Raw genomic sequence first — 21,865 nt, 5'->3', positions numbered from 1 at the left:
GGGGGGGACAGAAATGCTGAATGGTGTAAGCATAGTAAAAGGGATTTATAACGGAATGTAGCTGCCAGACCACTTTTGTGTACACACTGTTGCTTTCACCACAATGTACACAGTCCCAGGCCTATCTACCTGTTGTGCCGCTCTGTGGCCTTGGCTGCTCGGCCACTCAACCGGCCTTATCTCGCTTTTTATTTGGCCCTTATCTTCCGTGTAAAGTAGAAAATAATGTGCATTCATTAGTTTCTGTAAAAAGTGCACCGTGAGAATTCACTGTTCTGTTTAACAAAGAACACAGTGAGAGGTTTTCCTGCTCTTTCTTTTAAAGCCTTCATTGTGGCCGCGTAATAAAACTAATCGCTTAATCAATAATTAATAGGTTTCCATTTGACGAAGCTGTCAGACTTAGAGGGAGGTAGAGGCTGTGTATGTTTGTGTGGGTGGTTATGACATTCCTGTTTCGGTATGTTCAGCGTTAGCTTTTGGATCAGACCCAGATTTGTTAATCCCCAAACATGGGGAGGAAGATCTAAACAAGATGAGGTCGAAGTACATGCATACACACATATATATACATCTCCTCCTGCATTTACACTGCCATGACATCTAAGCGTTGGAAGAAGGAATTCCATTTTCTTGTCTTTTTTTTTTTGTCTGGAGAGGTCAGTAAAGGTGCTTGACCTGGCAGGACAACGCTCCAGACAGCAGCTTGAGAGACTTTTCAGTGGCCTGTCAGTGTGCTGCAGATCAAAGCAGTAAATCACCACGTGCATGAATGATGTCTGCAGCTTTATGGGGCAGAAGAAGGCTTTGTTCGGGGAGCATACCTCGAGCTCGCGTGGTATCACTGCTTCTGCCTTAGTTTAATCAGGTGCAGTTGTGATTTAATAGCAGATTAAGCGCGATCAACGTGAACATGCGGGCGCAGGTTCGAGCTATGCAACAAGGCCGCATAGCTGAGATATGTTGGCTTTGCTGCTTGTCATTAAGAAACTGGTTTATGATCTGCAATTACAATTGATTGCAAGTAGAGCTTGAATAAGAATTGAGCAACTGTTTCCGTCTACTTTGCTGCGAATGCAACTGCACCTAATTTACAGGACTGGTGAGCACAGGCCACTCTTTATGCAAATGCGGTCACTGAGATGCCAACATGTGATTGTAAAGCAAAGAATTCCAATTTAGGAGGCTTATTTTAGTACAGGAAGGAGCAGATTTGGGGAAAACAAGGCAGATTACAGTGTAGTAAACAGACCACTGCACTGTAAGGGACAGATTTAGTTTAATTAGGTCTTGTGTCAGTATTATTCTCATCTGAACAGGCCACGTTTAAATACAAGAGGTTCCCAAACTTGGTCATCTGAGTTGAAATCTGAGCCGAAATCAGTGCTTTATTTTCTACCCGAGTGGTTCATGCTCGTCATTGTTAAGGTTTAGCGCTCGAGGGCTTTGGGAGAGCGTGCTAACAGATTGTTGGGAGTCGCCGACTTGTGCTGTGATTGGATGTGATTTAAATCCCTCTCTAATTTATGGCCATATTGTCTCTGCAGCGCTTCACAATAGTTCAAACCTCTCATTACCCACTGAAACCGAAGGGAGCCCTAAAAAAAAGAAAACACAGAGCCAATAGTCACGAGCAATAGTCAACCCAGAGCCCTGAACTCTTCGCAACAGTGCCTGCATTCACGGTCAATGATGTGAGTCTGACACCCATTGTCCCAGGAGGCATCTCCAGACTAGCATGCTCCTGCTAACTGGCAGCTTTCGCAGGAATGATTCTTTCCCAAGTCAAGAATAGCTCTGGGCTGCAGGATTGATCCCTCGGGGGCTTTTCCTCCGAGCCAGTGTTTTGTTGTTCCAGCAATGCACATCAGCCTTAAATGGTAATTATTAAACAGTGGCTCTTCAGTTGTTGTCGCAGTCAGTGACGCATGACTGCACTCAGTTTTTTACTAGTGCCTGAGAATGAATTGTTTATGCGCCGTCAGGTCAGTGCGGAGGACGCGTCATCCTCACAGTGTGACAGATATTCCCATTCTTTTTTCTTTTTTTCAAGGTTGCGACCTTGTCCTTGTGAAGGACGTGTCAGTAATTGGAGGGGATTATTATTTTGAAGGTTGCTCCTAACAGGGGTCACGGAGGATGTTTGGAGAGCAGATGAGCTGTGGAGGTGGTCTCTGTGGCCTTTGTGTTTGACAGTGAACGGGGCCTCCGAGGCTCTCCATCATAAGATTAGCAAACATTCGGCCGGAGCGCGTCTTCATTCGACAGAGTGTTTTTGGAGCGTCTTGTGTTTTTCTGGAGCGCCGCAGAAGATTGTTTCATCGTCTATTTTTGGACGGAGGGTGTTGTTGTGGCTGCTCGACTTAATAGCACAGGTGTGTCATGTGTGTTTTCACGCTCTGACTCGGCCAAGCAGAACGATGGGCAATTTTACGTGTCAGCCGCTCAACAATGAAAACTGCAACAGTAAGCAAGGCGCTCGGTGAAGGTGAGGAGAGCAGGGTGTTGCAGGTAAGCGTTCTGAATTGAATGATACAAAGAACAGTCATTGGAGCAGCCTATCCCATATTTTTTTTTCTGTGTTTTTGTCTTGTGTATTGATGGTTTTTGCCTTTATTATACTGTCACTGTCACTTGAGAAATGTTAAAGTCAAATCTGCAGCCACTCACTACTGGGCTCCACCGCTTGAATTTTTTTTTTTCATGCCACCTTTTACTTGTAATCTGCTCCATCTGAGAGGGAAAAAATTTGCTTTTTTCTCTTTTACTACATTTGTCTTAAAGCTTAAGTCACTACTGATTTTTCAAATTAAGATTCTTGCATCCAGATTATATGGAGAACTTATGAAATGTGATGTTTTATAAATGAAACAGTGGAAACTATTAGTTGATTGACAGAAAACAGGAAGCTATTTTTTAGAATATTGTCCAGAGCACTTGTGACAACTTTTGCCACTATTTTTGGGGATTTTTTTTTACCAACCAAACAGTTAGTAGAGAAGATAATCAGCAGAGTCATCTTTAATGGAAACAATCAGTAGTTGCAGTTGGAGGAAAATAGTTCAAAATGAGCTTCACCTCTTAAAGTGCAGCAGTGAAACCCTGCCTGGACATTATTGTATGACTATTAGTTATGTTGCATAACATCCCACTACATATTTTAATAGTTAAAGTATATTTTCATGACAGTAAGGATGTGAACAGTTCGCCCACCAGAACAAAGTAGTTACTACTTGTCACATAAATCTTCTGCTGACAAACTGTGATATTAAACCAAATACTTTCCCATCCATTACTTGAGTGAAACCAAGTCACATTCCAGTGCAGCACTTGGACCGTCCAAACCTGGAAGTCTTGCTAACTCTCAAATATTGCACAGCCCCGGTATATTTTTCCACAACAAGACTGCCGTGAGTTACGAGTGGGTGAAAACAGCTACATCATCACCATCCGTCATAATTTTGTCCTCGTTAATGGATGACTTGTTCACCTGCACTCTGGAAGTCAGCTGCATGTTTTGCTTTGAGTCATGAGCACTGAGTCACAGGTCTCCTCGGTTAATCGGGTTTCTTTTCGTACAGGGAATCCGTGGTTCTGGGTTTTAATGATTAACTGGCGCCTACTAAAAATGTTCTGCCGGTGTTATGTAATGTGCAATAACGCTGTAACGCACATGTCAGCTGTGTGAGTGACGGAGCAGAAATGTTTCAATCATAAAACCAAGTGGTACAGTTTGGGCTCTGAGCCGTACTGAGCTGTGCTTTGGCTCTGTTTTGGTGCCTTCAGTTGAGATATGATGTGAAGATGTGGGAAAATCAGTGGAGACCAGCTGAGTGTTCTGCCGTGATGCAAAAAAGCTATGTGGGAAAGTGATTCTAGTCCAGGTCCTCAGAGAAAGCCTTAATGCTATTTTAGTAATTTGTATTCTAAATCACCCCTTGTGAAATACCAGCCTAAAATTAGCCCTACTTGGGCTTTTCGCTAACCATTCCAGACTTTCTTAATGGCTGCAGCACTGCTCTGTTTAGACAGTCTATCCCTCTGGGTCTGGGATCCACTGTAAAGCACTGCGAGCTTCTTCTTGCCTCCAAAAAGTTCCTTTTATGGTTCTTTTACTGTGCCCATACTTAAAGTCACTGTAAATTACCCTGAGCACAGGACGACCAGCCTTTGTTGTCTCCTGCATATCGAGTTACATTTATGGCTTGGAATTCTGCATTTTCCAAAGATCTTTAAAGATTTAATCATACGCTCATCTTGCTAATTAAGCTGCCTATCAGGATTTATTACATTAACCTAATTGTTGTGGGTGATCCCTGTTGAAAAGCACAGCTATTGTCTCAGCATTAGTTGATGTGCCGGGGTTAGGTCTCTGGATTGTTTCCCCCCCTCCCCAGGATTAAAGTGCAGAGTATTGTGACATATGGCAGGTCCATTTATCCCGTCTGCCTCGGGACACAAAGCACAAAATGATATACTGTACGCAACCACGTCGGCTGCAAATCTATCTTTTGATGATGCACAATGTGCGCAGCGATGGCACGCTGTACACAGGTGGCAAAACCATGCCGACCCGTCACATTTAATAGCCCAACTGAACTTAAAGATTTGCAAGTTGTTTTCAAGCCGGAGCCCGAAGGAGCTCCCTCGCTGTGTGTGTCTCTCTCCCTCCTTTCCTCTGGAGAGATTTATGGTTATGGGCACTGTTTGTGCAGAGGCAGCTTTGTTCCAGGAGGCTGTCGATGTCTGCCACACACTAAGATGAAGCTCCAGGATTCCCACCCTGCTGGAGCTGTGAACTCTGTTCTTGAGAAACTGAGTGCTTGAGGCTCCATGTGTATAAACGATAGAAGTTTCCAGAGATACTGGAGATGATATTTGTTCTCTGAAATGTGTGTTAGAAGTGACGCCCTTATTAGTCAGAACACAAATGGCAGATTTAACCAACAGCCGTTTGTCTGTGTGATCAGAAGACCTCCCCTCAACCATTTTGGATTAAAACTAAAACAAAGAATTTGTTTGCAGAATGAGCTTTAGTGTCTCCTGAGTTTGTCCCTGCACTGGATTAAAGGCCTGTAGCGTTGGACGAAGCAGCACCTGCATTCCTAACCTACATATGGTGCAACTTATTCATTATTTCAGTGGAGATGAAAAAGGCAACTTTCTTAATAGATTTGTAAAAAAACAAGAGCTTTGTAGACATTATTTTGCAGCACAAGTGAATCACTGTTAATGAAATCAACTCCACAGTTTCTTTCATCCTGCTCGCTGTTTTTTTTTTTTTCTCCTGTGGAAGATGCAGGTTTTTCTGCATATAAATTAGATGACACTAAACCCATCTGACACTTACAGCAAAGCCATTCAGAAAGCCCACACTGAAGTCTTTGTGTTGAGGTATTCAAGAGGATATCTATTAACGCAGAATGACTCTGGGAAAATATCCAGTTTCAAATTTTTCTGACAAACATTTTTGCAATGTAAACTTCTGCTGTAGTTCACTGTTCACACAAAGAAGTCAGCAGTTTCACACCCCGGGGCAGAAGTGCTGCACAACCCAAACCTGCAGACTTAATTATTTTCCTAATTGCATTGTTCCAATTTGAAATCCAACCATCGTTCAGCCCTGTTATCTATCTGTGTCGGGTATGTCTCCCGTCTATTCACTCCTGTTGTGATGCGTCAGGACAGATTGCGTAAAGAGGTGAGCTGATGAGGTGCAGTTTAAGCACGCTAACAAGATAAAGCAGCGGTGAAGGATTCTTATCAGATTCTGCGTCATTTGTGTCAGTTCGCCGGGTAGCAGGAGCTATTTTCAGCATAATTGGCCTTGTTTTTCTGACGGAGCCAACCTTAGGGCATACTCGCATGTGACTGGGTCAGCCCCACGCTGGGTACAACTCATAACTTGTTAAAGGCCAAGTGGAGCTGATGGAGGAGAGAAGGGAAACCAGGCGTTGTCTTTGTTCTCCACGTTGGGATCTCGGTTGCTTTGCGGCGTAAACAGACAAAGCATGAAGCGTAACCAGGACCGGTTGGAGTCTGTCCTGTCCTGTCCTATTAGACCCCACTGCGGTGTTGTGGTGTGGAAAAGGAAAAAAAAAAAGCATTGCAGTGTAATTTAACACAAGCAACAAGCTCTGTATCTCTTTCCAAACTGTCAGAAATCTGCATATTTCATCACTAAAGCAACTGCTCGGCATTGAACGGTGTAGTGTTTTCGACAAGACGGGCAGGTGGAGGTCAGCGCTGGTGCCCTGAATGCCCTCTGCAAAGTCTGTTTCTGCACAAGCTCTCAATCGTAGCCATGGTAAGAAACAAAACGCTGCCTTGTGCTCTCAGTGGGCCCGTGTTTTTCTTAAACTCTTCAGATGTTCTTCTTTTTGTTCTTGAAATGGTTGGTATGTTTGTCCCGGCGCCCCCCTTTTTGTTTTTTTCCTCTATAAGGCAGTGCAGTTCCATCTGTATGCATCTCCCTGAAGTCCGCTCTTTGTTCACACAAACTTGGAATCAGCAAATGTTTCTTTAATTGACTGAAATGTACCATTGCAGTCAATTAAGCGGCTTGACAGTTATGAAAGTAACTGTTCTCTTTAAGCTTTCTCGCGCACAAACCCCATTCTGTCAGGATTAGGATGCTAGTAAAGCTAAACAGTGTCCTCTTGTTCTCAATGCCGTGTTTGCCCCCCAACCTAAGCCCCCTCACCTCCCCAATTCTGCGCCTTGACAGGTGTACTAAAGGGGCCCATCTCTGCACTTGTTAGAAGGATCTCCCAACTCCCCCGGCCTGCCTACATTACACAGCTTCTGTAGCCTCTTCAGCCTAATGCCTGACCAGTTTGGCTGCCAGCTAGAGGTTGCACGGTGGGGGGATTTGCAGTTTCTCTTAAAGAAAGCATAGTTGGAATGCCAGCCTTCAGAGCTTTGCATCAACAGTGGGCGGCGGCGGCGGTGATGTGGGGGGAAATCTAGAGAGAAAGGTTGCCTGTCTTTCCTCACTGTGACAGACAGCTCCAAAGAGAAATGAAAGAGGGGGAAAAACAAATTCCTCACTCCACACTGGGTGTCTCATTTATATGCGAAGGACTAAAGAGAGAAATATCCACGGGTAAATATGTCTCATGATCAGAAAGAGATCGTCGAAATTGTTTACCTGTGTGTGTTATTGGATCTTTATTATTTGCCAAAGATGTGCTTAAATGAAGTGCTTCTTTTGTAGCAGGCGTTTGAGCCCTTGTTGTTGATCATTTTTCATTTGCTTCTGGTTTTCTTGACTAACATCTAACAAGCCTGACAAAGGCCGCAGCCTGTAGAGTGGGAACAAAACAGCCCCCCACCCAGGTGGAAGGTGCTGTGTGTCTAGCCTAGGGGTCCTTTTTTTAAACGCCGGCTCTTTGTGCACGCAGTCATGGGAAAAATAGCTTCAAAGGTGAAGCAACAGCGAACGCGTCGGTATGAGCATAGAAGTCTGGGAAGGCAAAGTTCCCCTGCCTTTTACCAGCTGCATGTAATCTGCTAATCCGTCGAGTGGACCGCCGGTGGTCTGTCGACGGAGGTGGAACAGGGCCGCTGACCACAGGAAGTATGTCGGGGAGGGGGGGGTATCAGGGGACGTATGGGCCACCCATCGCACTGACCCTGCAGAGTGCTAAAGGTTAAGTGGACCTATTTCTCCAGGCTGCCTTATAGTTGTGCAAATAGTTCAAACTTGGGATTGGGTCACTTTTAGGTGCGAGGTGTCACACTGGTGAGGGGAGGAATGTGGCATTTCACCCCGGCCAATTAAAGACGAATTCATTTGAACAAAACAAAGGTTATTGAGTCACACAGTGATTGATTGTTGGACCCACGTTTGGTTGCTCATCTTTTGAAGAAGTCTCAGCAGAGCCTCTTGAAACCGAACCTTTCCATAGCTTTTGATGAATTCACAATTTCTTTGAAACAACTTGCTGCCGTGGAGTACGAGTTGCTTATTTGGGAGGGGGGGCGACGAGAAGGAATGTCCAGCTGGGCTCTGACTCAATAGGACACATGGAGAGGTTTTGATTGATATTAGTCATGGCTTGCCTGTCCAACACACTCTTTAGCCCCCTCCGCCATGAGCTGCTCCCATTTGATCGGACCTCTGCAGACCCGGTTGTGACATGTTTAGTGATTTCACACTTGCTTTGTGGCAATAAGCACCCTCCGCGCTCTCGGACGTTTCGAAGCATAAATAATACATTGCTCCCATGATTTGCAATGCATGACTGAGCATAGCTAGGGTCGCGGCGAGAGGAATGTTGCCAAGTCATATTGTGTCGGGCCCAAGTGGAAGTTTTGTGCTTCGGAGGGTCAAGCCATTGATGCCGAGTCCCCAAAAGTGAGTTACCATATGGTGCACATCCAGGAGAAGCTTCCGCATTTTTAAAAAATCTTAGCGTTGAACAAAAACGTTCTCTTTTATTATATGTTGTGGGAAAGAGCTTGTTATGCACATTGGAATGTAAAACACAGATGAGCTTCACTTTGGTACGAAGAGTCTGTACATTCAAAAAGTGGCCTTTTATGAAATTATATGTTGGTTTTTATGTATCACAAGTCAGAACAGAAGAAGCTCTGAAGTGTGTTTGCATGTTCGTTGGGTGACAACCATATGTTTAACTCTGTGGTTTCAAAAGAACACTTGACTATTGCATGACACCTACATAGTGGCTTTAATGCAACACAAATCAAACCATTTTGATTTTAAAAAAGTACCTTAGTGATCTGTGGTAATGGGGGTTCTGGAGTGTTGGAAGTATTTTCAACTCACAAATGTCCCGGCAACAGCTCCAGATTTCATACTCGCCAATATTACCTCCCCACATACTGTGTCGACTAAATTCTTTCTATACCACATTATCAGGACGACATATTATCAGACGGGAGTGCTCGGCCTTGTGCTTTATTTGTAAGTTGGTGTCATGAAAACGCCACGAGAGTATGCGCTCCATCAGAATACTTTGTTATTAAGGTGTCATCTTGATGGTGAATGATCTGACAATGTTTTCATTATGGATCCCCCGCCACCCCTCGCTCCCGCAACTCCCGTCCCCGCTCCCAAACAAGAGGCTGGAATGTTGGGTTTCCATGACGCTAATGAAGTAAAAACCTGGCAATGTGTTGCTGGCAGCCTCTGAGCAGCTCCTGATCCGCGGCCTCCTTCTCATCAGGATCAGAGTCTGATCCCCCTGTAGCCTTCATTCACCAGGGCTTATTATGCCCAGGAATGTCTCTCACTCTCTGCTTCTCTCATAACCCCCGCTGGAGCAGGGATGTGGGGTGCAGGGGTAAATTTGGGACAAATCCCGAGGGAGAGCACTACCCCAAATAACACACAACCCCCTTCCTCTCTTTTTTTTTCTTTTTCCTGACTCCCATACCCACCAAAACTCCTCCCCTATTACTTCTTACAATCCTCCCACTGCTAACTATCACACTTGGACAAAGACACACACACACACACAAACTCCAATCCCTCTTTCCCGTGAAAAGTGAAAAGCTGTCGTTGTGATTTATTGTTCCATAAATGCTTCATGTGGCAGGCCCATGAGGCGACCAGTCCCACTGTTTGCCATTGGCCCCAGGGACAATGGTGAGTTTTCGGCACTCAAACAAGTCCCCACTCCAAAGTCTGCACACTTCCCTGGGGAAAAAACAGAGCGATCTTCCCAGCGGCTTGTTTGTTTTTTGCCAGCTTTGAGATGGCCTTGAACTAATATTTGCAAATTGAGACGTCTTCTGTCACTGCGACTATATATATATACATCCGCACAAGTTTACGCTTCAAATTTTCCCATCTTAAAAATGACAATACCTCTCCTGAAACAAAACGCACCAGTCACATGTTCCTTTTACGGGCCCTCCCCGGTGGGAACGAGTCTTCTTCTCTTTGTGCCTCACCCGGAATGGCAGTTGAGGGGTTAAATAATCAGTCTCTGTACATTATCCTGTGTCCTGCTGGGCTGGTGGACGCAACCATAATGTCTTGCTAATTAGCCTCCATTTAGGATTTTCCAATAGGCCACACAACTGCCTTTGACGACTGAAGCCCATGCAGCTTTGCAAAGGAAGACCCTCTGTCTCGTGGGCATTCATGGTTCAGGCTTGTCCTTAATAAACCTCTAGCCTGCCCGAGCTCGACGCCTCCGGGACTCGGGATTCAGTTACTCGGCAGATGAATGGGGGGTATATAGCCTGTGTGGGGATGATTTAGGCCATTGTGTGTATGTTGTCATTCAAAGGATAATGTCCATAAATGGGACCTAAACTGACCAGGACCAATTAAGGGCTTAAGGGTTGAAGCGGCTCGTTGTAAACTTTGACCCTTATCGAATCATCGTGGGTTGGGGTCCCCGTATAATGTTATGGGAGGTAAAGTCTATGGGAAAGCTGGGGTCTGTTTACAAGAAGAGATCAAAATGGCAAAAACATACATTAAAAAAAAAAGTAATTACTATTTAACAGTTTAAGGTTTTTTTTGGACATTTTCATGCAGTGCCAGTGCGAATGGGGAACACACCATTCATCGGGGCCTGAAAACAAGTGTACACGCCACACCACTACAAAATAACTTCTCTCGTGTTTTTTGTCGCTTTTCAAATGACAAAACAATCGAGCCTGCCAATGCTAAGAATAACCCTTTCTGTACACCCATGTGCGTGGATTGTCCAGAAGCACTGAGCCTCGGTTTGATGTGCGGTTGTGCCAGAAGTGCACCGCTGGCCCTTTTCCTGCCTCGTGGGGAGCCGGGCAGCTGAAACAAAAAAGGCGAGAATCTTACGTCATCGAAAACCACCGGGTCGTCGGCACTGGAAGGAGCCGTGCGTGGCATCTGATGAAGATGGATGAAGATGGTTGCTATAGAGAAAGATAGGACTGTCCAGGTCCTGTGGAGAAGCTTTTGGCAAGTTAGAGGCAACGGGGCGTGTTGGCAGGGAGTAGTTTCATGCGGTCGTGGAACAGTCTGGGATTTGCGCTTGTCTTGTGTAATTATGTTGGCGACAAGTTGCTCATTTTGCAACGTCTCGGGAGTTTTGAGCTATTTATTGCAGAGCTGACTGGTTTGGGCTTTTTTGTTCACCTGGAGTCACCTCTTGACCTCTTTGTGATGGTGGTTCTCAGAGTTATTGAGCCTTAACCAGTCATGTTAGGTGGTGAATTTGGAAGATCTGGTGCATTGAAGTTATAAAACAGCTGCATATCCGGTCAGTTTTGGAGACACATAAGCTGCCAGAGTCTTATAAGGGATGCATATCTTTCTTGTTATTAGCATTATTTAAACAAATAAAACCACATTTGTAGTTCTCTATAACTTTTTTAAAGAAGTTAATGGGTGAGTTTTTACCAGCCTTTTTTTTTTTTTTACCTGACCTGTTGGTCGGCGTGAACTTGTCACAGCCCGGTCAGTTGGCTGGATTTCCGGGTCAGGCCTCAGCTAGCATTGTCACAGCGGCCACCACAAAGACCCGGCATTATTAGCCCCACCGGCGGCACTATTTGTTCCACCCCGAAAAAGAGGGCTAACGAATAAAAGAAAAAATGGGAGACAGCTAAAGTCTTTCTGATCCCCCTTTCCATGAAGGGTAATCCGGGGGTGATCGTCAGCACAAAATGTGGCTTTGACTGCCTCTATCCACTCTCTAGGTGTTTGTGTGTGTGTGTGTGTGTGTTTTATTTTTTTTATTTACACTGTATTTGGTTACAGAAGTTGCAAGTAGGTCAGACCCAGAAGCAGCTATTAAAATGATGACATTTAAACGTGTGACTAATAAAACTATGTTTGAAACGTGATCAGGAAACAAGCTGCCTCCTCTGTGTTTAGTGTGATTACAGCCTGCGACAGGAACACGTCTTAGTCACGGCGGCAATTATGCGTGTTGTGAGAGAGATGACAGACGGAGCACAGAGATGCATCTCCCCTTTCCTCTAGCGGCCACGTTTGCTGCGTCACAACTTAGTCACGCTGCCCTGTATGTTTACAATAAGCAGTAAAAGATCCCTTTTGTTTCTAAACTCATTTACATTTTCTCATCCGTGACTTCATTCCTTAAACATGCCTAAAGTACATTTTCAAGGTTACCAGATAACAAAGTCCATTTTACCCTCTTTTGTAATTGCTGGTGACTCACTGCTCGTAAAGTCACATCTAGTGCATTGAGCGACATACCTGAGATGCATCGTTCTCTTTTGTTAAACTGCTTAGTTATAATTGCACGGAGACCGTAGCAGGTCATGTTTATTTATGCACATAGCAGTCGGGTTAGCGTGCAGCATCTCCGCTGTCCCTGTTTTATGGTCCAGCTCCCTGAACATGCTACTGAACGCGACCAGAACTGCTATGAATGAATGTCTGTAGTGTGACATGGCTACCGTGGTCATACTTTAAACCAACGAAGCTGGACTGTCCTGTACTGAGTGAGGGAGTGTTTTGTTAATAGCCGGGTTCTTGGTCCAGTCTGCTCAGGGTTTAAAACACATGATAACATTTGTGAAGCCTCAGTGTTGAGTTACGGTAAACGCCAGACTGCAGACAGTCTGTCACATCATGCAGCACCTTGAAAACCTGTAATTTTCTAGCCTCTCTAATAGCATGCAGCGTTTGACTTGTCGTCATCACGGTAGAGGAATGAGACCACGTCTGATGTCTTATCTAACTGGTCAAAGGTTAGCAAGGCTCAGAGGTAGTGTAGTAGTAAATATACAGGTGAAACCAGAAGTTTACAAACACTGTATAAGAAAAACATGTTACCTTTATTTTTCTCACTGTCTGACATTAAATCAGACCAAACTTTTCTTGTTTTAGGTCAGTTAGGATTACCAACATTATTTCTATTTCCTAAATGCCAGAACAATGAGAGAGAGAATTTTTTTTACTACTTTCTTCCAAGTCAGAAGTTTGCATCCACTAAAATGCCTTCAAACTATTTGGGAAAGCACAAACGATGATACCATGGCTTTGGGAGCTTTTGATAGGTTAATTGACAACATTTGAGTGATTTGGAGGCACACCTCAAACACACTGCTTCTCTTCCACGATATCAGGAAGGGATTAGTGGACCTCCACAAGTCTGGTTCATCCTTGGGTAAAATTTCCAGATGCTTGAAGGTTCTGAAGGTTCAAACAATTATATCAAGTATAAACACCATGGGAATGTCCAGCCATCATAGCGCTCAGGAAGGAGACGGGTTCTGTGTCCCAGAGGTGAAGTGTTTCAGTGTAAAATGTGCGTATTGTCCCCAGAACAAAAGCTAACGACCTTGTGAAGATGCTGCTGAAGCTGGTCAGAGAGTCATTATCCACAGTGAAACCAGTCCTGTAGTGACATTGGCTAAAAGGATACTCAGAGAGGAAGAAGACATCACTCCAAAAGCAACATAAAAAAGCAGATTACAGTTTGCAAATGCACACAGGGACAAAGAGCTTCATTTGTGGAGACATGTCCTGTGGTCTGATGAAACTAAAACTGAACTGTTTAGCCTTAATGACTATCATTACATTTGAAGCTTGAAGCCTGAGAACACCATCCCAACTGTGAAGCACGGGGGTGGCAGCATCATGCTGTGGGGGTGTTCTGCTGCAGGAGGGACTGGTGCACTTCACACAATACATGGCATCATGAGGAAAGAGCATTATGTGGCAATATTAAGGACAAGAAAGTCAATGTTTTGGGGTGGCCGTCACAAAGCCCTGATCTCAATCCTGTAGAACATTAGTGTTCAGAGCTGAAGAGGCATGTGGAGCAAGGAGACCAACAAACCTGACTCGGTTCTGTCAGGAGGAATGGGCCAGAATTCATCAAACTATTGTGAGCAGCTTGTGGAAGGAAACCCAAACGTGAGACCCAAGTCGTGCAGTTTAAAGGCAACGCTACCAAATACTGAGGAGATGTATGGGAACTTCTGACTTTGAAGAAAGTCATGATCTCTCTCATTATTCTGGCATTTAGCAAATAGAAATAACTTTTGGAATCTTAACAGACCTAAAACAGGAAAGATTAGTCACATTTAAAGTCACACAGTGAGGGAAAAAAAAGGCTATATGTCTTTTTATAGTGTATGTTTACATCTGGTTTCAACTGTAACAGGCCTTTACCTGTGCTGTGATGTCAAATGGTTGATTGAGATTGTTTCCAAAATCCTAGTATTACATGATGGTTATCGTCAAAACATTGAAACAATCACCCTTCCTAAAAATTGTTCCACATATTCCTCTAAATAATGTTCAAGAAACAGTCCTTTATATTTATTTTTTTTTATAAAAGGAGCCTGCATGATTCCTCCAATGCAGCATTTGCAACAGCGTTTACTGTGCGGGTTTGTTCTGAGAAGCAAATAAAATCCCAAACCACAAAGCTTCACTACACAAACACACCTATTATGAAATCGCCACTAGGGCTACAAGCTAGAGCTTCATGTGATGTTTAAAATTGGAATTAGCAGTATAATCTCATTGAGATTTTTGTGTAATAGATTGAAAAACACGACCACATTAGGCACCATCGAAATACTAACCGCAGGGATGTGAACTAAAAAAGATGTAGTTTGCTTTAAAGGTGCATTCATGATATTTGTTAAATGCCATAAAAAATAGAAGAGGTAACACAAAAGCTGTGACTGTGTTAGGTCAAATAAGAATGATCATTTAAAAAAAACAAAACAAAACACCTTTTTTCTAAAGAAGCTCTGACATTGAAACGGAGCATTCATGGTTTAGAAGCAGCATCGAAGTATTAATAAAATAAATAGTAATGCTGAACAATAAATCCTGCATTACACACACTGCATGATGTATATCTTAAATGGCAGACTTTGTGATTTTTATATTGCAATTCTGATTTGAAATCGATTCATTGCTCAGCCCTTCTGTCAGCAGTGTGATGAATGTAGTTTACTGTCATGAACACCTGAGTGTAAATGATCATGGTGATTAAAGTTGAGTCTACATTAATGAGCATCATCAAACCATCTTTCTGAACCTCTAGATCACCAGGATTGCCTCCACCAGGCGGTCCACGAGCGACTCGGCGAGCTGCTGCGAGTCCTGAAGGCCATTATCAGCAAACACCAGAGCCTCAACTCGGTGGACATCCTCAGTACGGCTGGAACCGTCATCGCCTCGGTCAAAGGTGAGCCGCCTTAAACACATCATAACTCTGAGCTTTGCTGTAAAACATGCCAGCTACTCCTCCGCTCTTCCTTTGGTCTGCTTTCTGTCTCTTCTTATCTAATCCTCCCTTCTCCCTTGACAGTCTTCTCCCCCCCCTGGACGTTCACTCTCTTACTACGTCCTGTCTCTCGCAACTGTCTTTTTAAAGTCTTAAAAACAGCTTGAAGAACTTCCAAGGGAATGACGCTGAGGAGATTTCATTTTAGCTTCAAAGCGCTGCAGCTCTTTAGAAGTCATTCAAGTGCTTAGAATGCAGTAGCATGTGTTTCAAACCCCATACGGAGCGTAAGAAAATAATATTTGGGAGTCAAGATACTTGATACTTGAAGATGCTGGGAGAAGCGGGTGTCCTTTGTGCTTTGTCTGCCAGTCCAGAGGGAACAACACTGAGAATTCCTATTCAATCTCTCATTCTTTGAGATTATGATCTGGCATGCAGGTCAATTCTTAACTTGGCCGCCACACAAGAATCCCCTGAGTATACCTCGTCTCGATTTGCATTGCAAAGAGGGGCATGGAGGGGCTGCATAGCTCTCTGAAAAGCTTTCACTTAATCAGGAACGGTGACATGACGCAGCGAACAAAGCCTGAAGGGGCTCTGCATATGAATGCGACCTACCTTTGCTGAAATTGTTGGAAAGAGTCCACACACAGTTGGGCGTGTGCGTGTAGGCGTGCCATAAGCAGTTATTAGTTGCTTGGATGTCCCGTCTTTCGTGCAGCAACTCGACTGTTTATTTGGCACTCGAGTGTGTTGACTAAGACCTTTCTCATTAGGGAGGCTTTCATATCGTGGCTTTGTAGTCATTCTATAGGAGCTTAGGCTCTTAATGATATTGCATTAATAAGTGGAAAGATTGCTAAGAATGTCAATTTAAAAAGACGCCAGGGACAAATCTCCAAATACACTCCTCTGATGAGTAGCAGATGACACAACAGGTTTAGCATTGACAGTAACTGTCGCCTCTTTTCTACCACTAGGTGGCCAGAATGGTTCACATCTTGACCGCCCGCCCAGTGACAATATGTCAGATGTGCACTTGTGCCATGTTTTTTTTTTACTGCCGAAGCTCAAAGTTATTGAAGTTACACACAAATGAAGGCGTCAAATTTGGCATTTTACCATATTTGCAGGTGTGTCATGTAACCTGGAAGTAGCGTTGGGTCTTAAATCTAATTTTGGAAATAGTCCTTTACTGTACATACGAGAGAATGCTGTGTCTGCTTCTCTTAAGTTCACCCCAACACTTCACCAAATGCTTGTTCATACAAAACTGAACCTCCATCCGGCGCGACTCCATATTCAGTCTCTACATCTTCACGTCACTTTTCCTTGGAACTTACGCCCCCCCCGAATCCCTGAACGCCGTACAAGACCGCGCTGCTGACGAGGGTTTCGAGAGTGTTGTGCTTTTCCATTGAAACAATACCATTTTTCCCTGATGATGTAACTTCCACATTTGGACCACTGGTTGGGGCCTGAGCGAGTACTGGCATTGTATTCCAGCAAGCCTCAGGATGTCCTGTTGGGGGGTAGGGGTTGGACAGGAGAGGAGGAGATGTAACTACACCAGAGCTGTGTGCGTTGAATGGTGGTGGTTACAGTAGCTGCTGACGAGAGACTCCCAGGGCCCTGTGGACCCGGGACCCAGTAAAAATCCTTTTGACAGAACTGTGACGCCTCCCGAGCGCGAGCCAAAGAGAAGATTTTTTGCATTGGATTTATTTTTCTGTTAACTTTTCCTCTTCCTGGGTCGAGGAACATCCAGTTGGAATTCCTAAAGACACGGGACTTGACCTGTGTCATGTTTAAGGTGGTGGGACGGAAAAAATCGCATTTCACAGGGAGTCGAAAGTAGTCGTTACTTGTAATGATCAACGAGGCTTATTTCTGTTTAAGAGGCAGAGAAGAAAAACTTGTTTTGAGGTAGGTCGTCTGGAGTTTTAGCACTTCTTTGACAACTGTCTCCTAAACACCTAAAGTCAATATGTAATCATAGGTGCGTGCTCTCCTATTTTTACTATGTGGGCCCGGCCTAAGATGTTACGGTTTGAACCAACCTCCCATTAGTATTTCAGAACCTTGTCAAGATAAGTTTAACAACTTTCTACTTCTGTTACAAAGACGAGATCAAAACAAAAGTTGGAAAAAAAACCCTCCCTGGTCGAGCTCAGCTAAAAGAAAACACCCGAAGAAAGTCGGTTTTCCAATTAAACCGCCTACTCCGAGTCTTTGAACCCTAGAAATCTCCATTGTTCTAAAGGAAAGGAAAGACTGAGGAAATCATGGAGGCAGCAGAGTGGTCGGTGGCATCACTGATTTATTGCTGAGTGTTTGGTGCTGTTTTTGAGCATCTCTCCTCTACTGGTTTATTTTCTCTCTTTCTCGGTCAGGGCAGGAAGTTTATTGTGCGGACTGATTACAGACGTATTTACACTGCTGTTTTTTCCCCCATTCTGTCCTCAGTCATCACCGTGTTTAGACTCGCTGCAGGAAACTACTGCCTCACCAGATTACAGCCAAATATACACACTTTGCAGTCCTTGCTTATCTTTGCTGATTTAACATGCGGTTGTTTTTGGATGCCTCCGAGGGACTGTTCAAATTTCAAAATGTCTGCACGTTTCAGATATGAGGTGAACAGTTCCCTGTCTCTGGGGGATTTGGAAGTCTACAGCATGACTCAGAAGAGGTTTTCATTGACTCCGTACTTGACATGCACACAGGATGATGAATCACGCCACGGCACTGATGCATTAATCACAGGATGTCTTCAGTATTTGGGGGGTTTAGATTTGCTACCAAAACTTGACTCAATCCTGTTTCATCACAATTCGACAGGCGTGAACTTTAAGGAGGTGAACGAAGAGAACAAACAGAAGCTTTTCGGAGAGATCTACACCGCTATCGACACATTGGCGTTCACTTTTGGCAATGTGTAAGTATGATGTCATTACTGTGATTAATATTCCCACAACTTATTACGCTTTGTGATCTTTGTTGCTGCATTAAATTGCACACAAGCTGATTGTGCTACTTCATCACTTTTGTATTACACAATTAATATACACCAGTTTATATTTATACAGCACATTTGAATCAATCCAGAGCAGGAACACAAATATATATATGAGCCTTAAAATGGCAAATAAAAAGAAGAACAAGTCCAGAACCACAACTAGATAATAAACTGAGCATGACAGATATTTCTGGGAAAATTCAAGATGACGGATGTCCTAAAAACCTTTTTGTTTCCACATTAAAAGGGCGCTTTACCAGCTTTTACACATGACAACTTGTCAAAATGTGAAAGAAAAGCCCCCATAACGTCATCAGATTTGACTCAAAATATTCCCATTTTTAAACAGAATTCTTACTTTACAAATTAAATGTGAGAAGTTTAAAAAAAAAAAGTGAATGTGAAACTACAAAGTTGACTCATCAGAACTGAAAGTCATAATTTCATTGTTTTAAAATCTGTTTCCTGTGAGCGTGCCAGCTTTATGGACATGCATTCCTCAAACATTGGAGTAGTTTTGCCTCACTAAAACAGACATGATTTGACTTGTGTTTAAAACGGATTTCTGCATCTGTTTTCTGTCAATTGTTAGGGTTTGACTGATTATTAGTAATCAAGGAGATCAATAAAGGATGTTTGGAACCAATATGCCTTTAACAGTAAAACCTCCAACACAAAATTTATTTAACATGACTTTTTTTATTTGTGGTTTACATATGATTATTTATTCAAAATTCATCCTCCAGTGCTGATAGGCTGTTACTCCTAACGTGTAACCAATCAGATAGTGTTGTGGGCGGGACGTTGCTGTGCTGCGACTACACAGAGCGAGAAGCTGCTGCATCAGAGTCACAGCAGTGCACTTTAAATTTAGTTTATTTGGTCAGGGATCTGGTTGAAAAATAATAAAAAATACTAATTGAAAAATCACAAAGTGTTGGATGATGACTCCTAATAATTTTCATCCTGTTCTCAACCCCGTCTCTTGTTCCGTGTTTCCATTTTTTCCTCAGAGTGTCTGACTTCCTTATGGGAGATGTAGAGAATGGATCAGTGTTGGGGCTCCCCCTGACTAAGAGGAGCAGGGTAAGAAAAGCACAATGTCTCTGTTAAAATCAAACAGGTGGCCTGATTGATTCACCACCTTCCACAACACTTGGCATCAAAAATGAAACTCTGATGTTGGTGTGTTTTTATATACACTAGTTCATTCACCATCTCGTTAACGGCAGGATGTAGCCCACTGCCCCTGAATTGTTAAGCGAAAGATATGAAAAGTTACCCAACAGAGTGCAGAGGTCAAGGGGTGAAACAAGTACTTTCAGGTTGACGTATGCTCCCGAAATTACCTCTGCAGATGATGAATTGATGCTCTGCATTGTTGTTTTCCTGCTGTAGGTTTTAGAACAGCTTTAGGGAGGAAGTGGAGGTTCTGATAAGCCTTGTTTAAAGCATGTTAGCTGACGGGGAAACCAACCCCCTCTGCCTTCTAGATTTAAAAAAAACCAAAAACATTTGTCTGTTTTTCAGTCTTTTGAGAACCTCTCTGTGGAATCTGGAGGATCCGGTCCTGAGAAAGATGATCCGCCAGGTAAGACAGATCTCTAACACTCAGCTACTGTACTCTGCTGTGTGAAAGCGTCGGGGAGGAGGAGGAAACTAATCCGTGCAAATTTGTTGGGAGAAAAAGCTTATGAACATAAACCAGGTTTAGACGTGAGCTGGGCTGTGCCTGTGGGGTTATCTGAGGTGACAGGCTGTCGCCCCCCAACCATGTATTAATACATGTAGTCAGTCTGCTGTCAGCATTACTTACCCTCAAATGGCATTAGCCCATATCTCCATCACCCAAGGTCAGTGTGGGCTTTTCCCGCTGACTCACAGTCACAGGATGTTGCCGACTAAACATTCACGCAGTACATCCAGCGGCGGTGAGAGGCCTGTTGGATGGGGCTTGGATGCAGGGGGTCATGTTTAAAGCCGTCTTTTACAACCTCCCTCGTGCGATTCCTGTGATCATCACAGGGCCGTCTCCGCCGGTTCGGGCCGAAGAGGTGGACAGGACGCTGCAGCGGCAGGACAGCGGAGTGGAGTCGGCCCTGCTCTACGCCAAAGCGTGGTCCAAGTACACCAAAGAGCTGCTGGCATGGGTGGAGAAGCGTCTCAGTGTGGGTGAGTTTGGACACCGGTGGATTGATTAGATGTCAGGAGGAAGCAGCTAATGGCACCTGACACTTAGAACCACTGTCATGTGTAACGTCATGAAGCATTATAAGATATTTTCATGGACATTTTTTTGAAAAGCAATAACCTCTTGAGGACCTGGCTTATTTTTTAGACCCTTTCAGATGCATTTAAGACCCTGAAAAATATTCTGCTGTTAATAATACATATTGTATAAGGCTTTGTATTCCTAGATCTTCTACATGTCCTTCACTGAATAACCTATAATCTATGAACACGTGTCAGGTTTCCAGTTATTGTGGAAGTGGCGTGTTGGAGCAAATGTGCTTCCAGACTGGTTGCATTGTCACAAAATCCTGGTTGCACATGTGTGTGTTAAACTCAGATTTATTTTGAACACAGAAACTTTATTTTTCCAGCAGATAAACTCAAAAACAGTCTTTTTGTATCAGCAATTGCAGACACATATTTTTGAATGGAGAGGGCTTTTGATATCGACTGATATTTATTTGAAGCAGGGTTTGAAAATAAAACAAAAAAAGAACTTTCAAAGATTCAATCAGTCATTATTACATCACTTAGGGTACGACTGTTTTACCTCCTTGAACTGACACTTTTATTCTAATCTCTCTATTTAAAAAAAACATCTTATCTGCTTTATTTCCACATTCCTCAGCTTTAAAGTAGGATGTTTTCTGTGCTTTTTATTGGTTATTTGGTCAGTCGGTAACCTCCAGGCGACACAAGTGACCTAAAAATGCCCTAAAATGCTCTTAACATTTTTGACAACAACAAATCTGTAGTAAATATAAAGAAGTTTAGCCAAAGTCCAAACATGGGGGTTAATTTGAGGCCAGTATCCTGAGAAATTTAGTCGACCGTCTGAGCTGTACTTTCAAACAATGAAGTCTTATCCGAGCTCAAGGTTGAGTTTGTCGTGTGAGAGCTTTTGTTTGGTGGCTTGGTTAATGAATGCTTTCAGCCTAATACCGTTGGTTTGTGACACAGAGCGCTCAGTCATGGCTGTACAGTAGATTTATTATCAGCCTGTTTGCTCAACACATCCGCTGGGTTAACACGTTCTTCACTCATTTATTTATATAGATCGGTTACATAATTCAAGGACGTGGTGTGATTTACTTTGCACACACTGTGTATGTTGCTAGATTAAACTCTTTTGTCATCCGTTTCCAGATATCGAGTGCGCAAAAAGTTACGCCAAGATGGCCGAAACTGCGAAGACGCTCGCAAGTCAGCAGGTGAGTGGGTTTTGCAGCTTTGGCGCGTTGCATCTTTATATTTGCAGCTACCTCATGTTAAGACTTTCTCCTTTTCATTCAAGGAATTCATGCCTTTCTGTGAGATCTACATGACGGCTTTCAAAAATGACATTGAATACAGCCAGCTGGTACTTCACACTGCAGCAGTACTCCAAAGCAACAAATTCACGCAGGTAATTCATCAGAGAAACTCC

At 43.5% G+C, this 21,865-nt stretch overlaps 1 protein-coding gene across 2 annotated transcripts in view; it reads left to right on the top strand.

Moving 5' to 3' along the window:
- Nucleotides 1–21,865, top strand: part of arhgap29a (Rho GTPase activating protein 29a) — a 36,911-nt gene that overhangs the window by 2,561 nt on the left and 12,485 nt on the right. The window contains exons 3-9 of one of the 2 annotated variants that reach the window (XM_008304681.1): nucleotides 15,003–15,146; nucleotides 18,030–18,126; nucleotides 19,221–19,293; nucleotides 19,738–19,798; nucleotides 20,233–20,379; nucleotides 21,586–21,650; nucleotides 21,734–21,844. In XM_008304681.1, the coding sequence (XP_008302903.1) occupies nucleotides 15,003–15,146; nucleotides 18,030–18,126; nucleotides 19,221–19,293; nucleotides 19,738–19,798; nucleotides 20,233–20,379; nucleotides 21,586–21,650; nucleotides 21,734–21,844 (698 nt within the window). Of the gene's footprint in view, nucleotides 1–15,002; nucleotides 15,147–16,645; nucleotides 17,115–18,029; nucleotides 18,127–19,220; nucleotides 19,294–19,737; nucleotides 19,799–20,232; nucleotides 20,380–21,585; nucleotides 21,651–21,733; nucleotides 21,845–21,865 lie in introns of those variants that run through there. The other variant, XM_008304682.1, reaches the window with a different exon arrangement.

This window comes from Stegastes partitus, unplaced genomic scaffold (genome assembly GCF_000690725.1).
Source record: "Stegastes partitus isolate 25-593 unplaced genomic scaffold, Stegastes_partitus-1.0.2 Scaffold2288, whole genome shotgun sequence".
NCBI lineage: Eukaryota > Metazoa > Chordata > Actinopteri > Pomacentridae > Stegastes > Stegastes partitus.
This window is presented reverse-complemented; position numbering and strand designations above follow the sequence as displayed.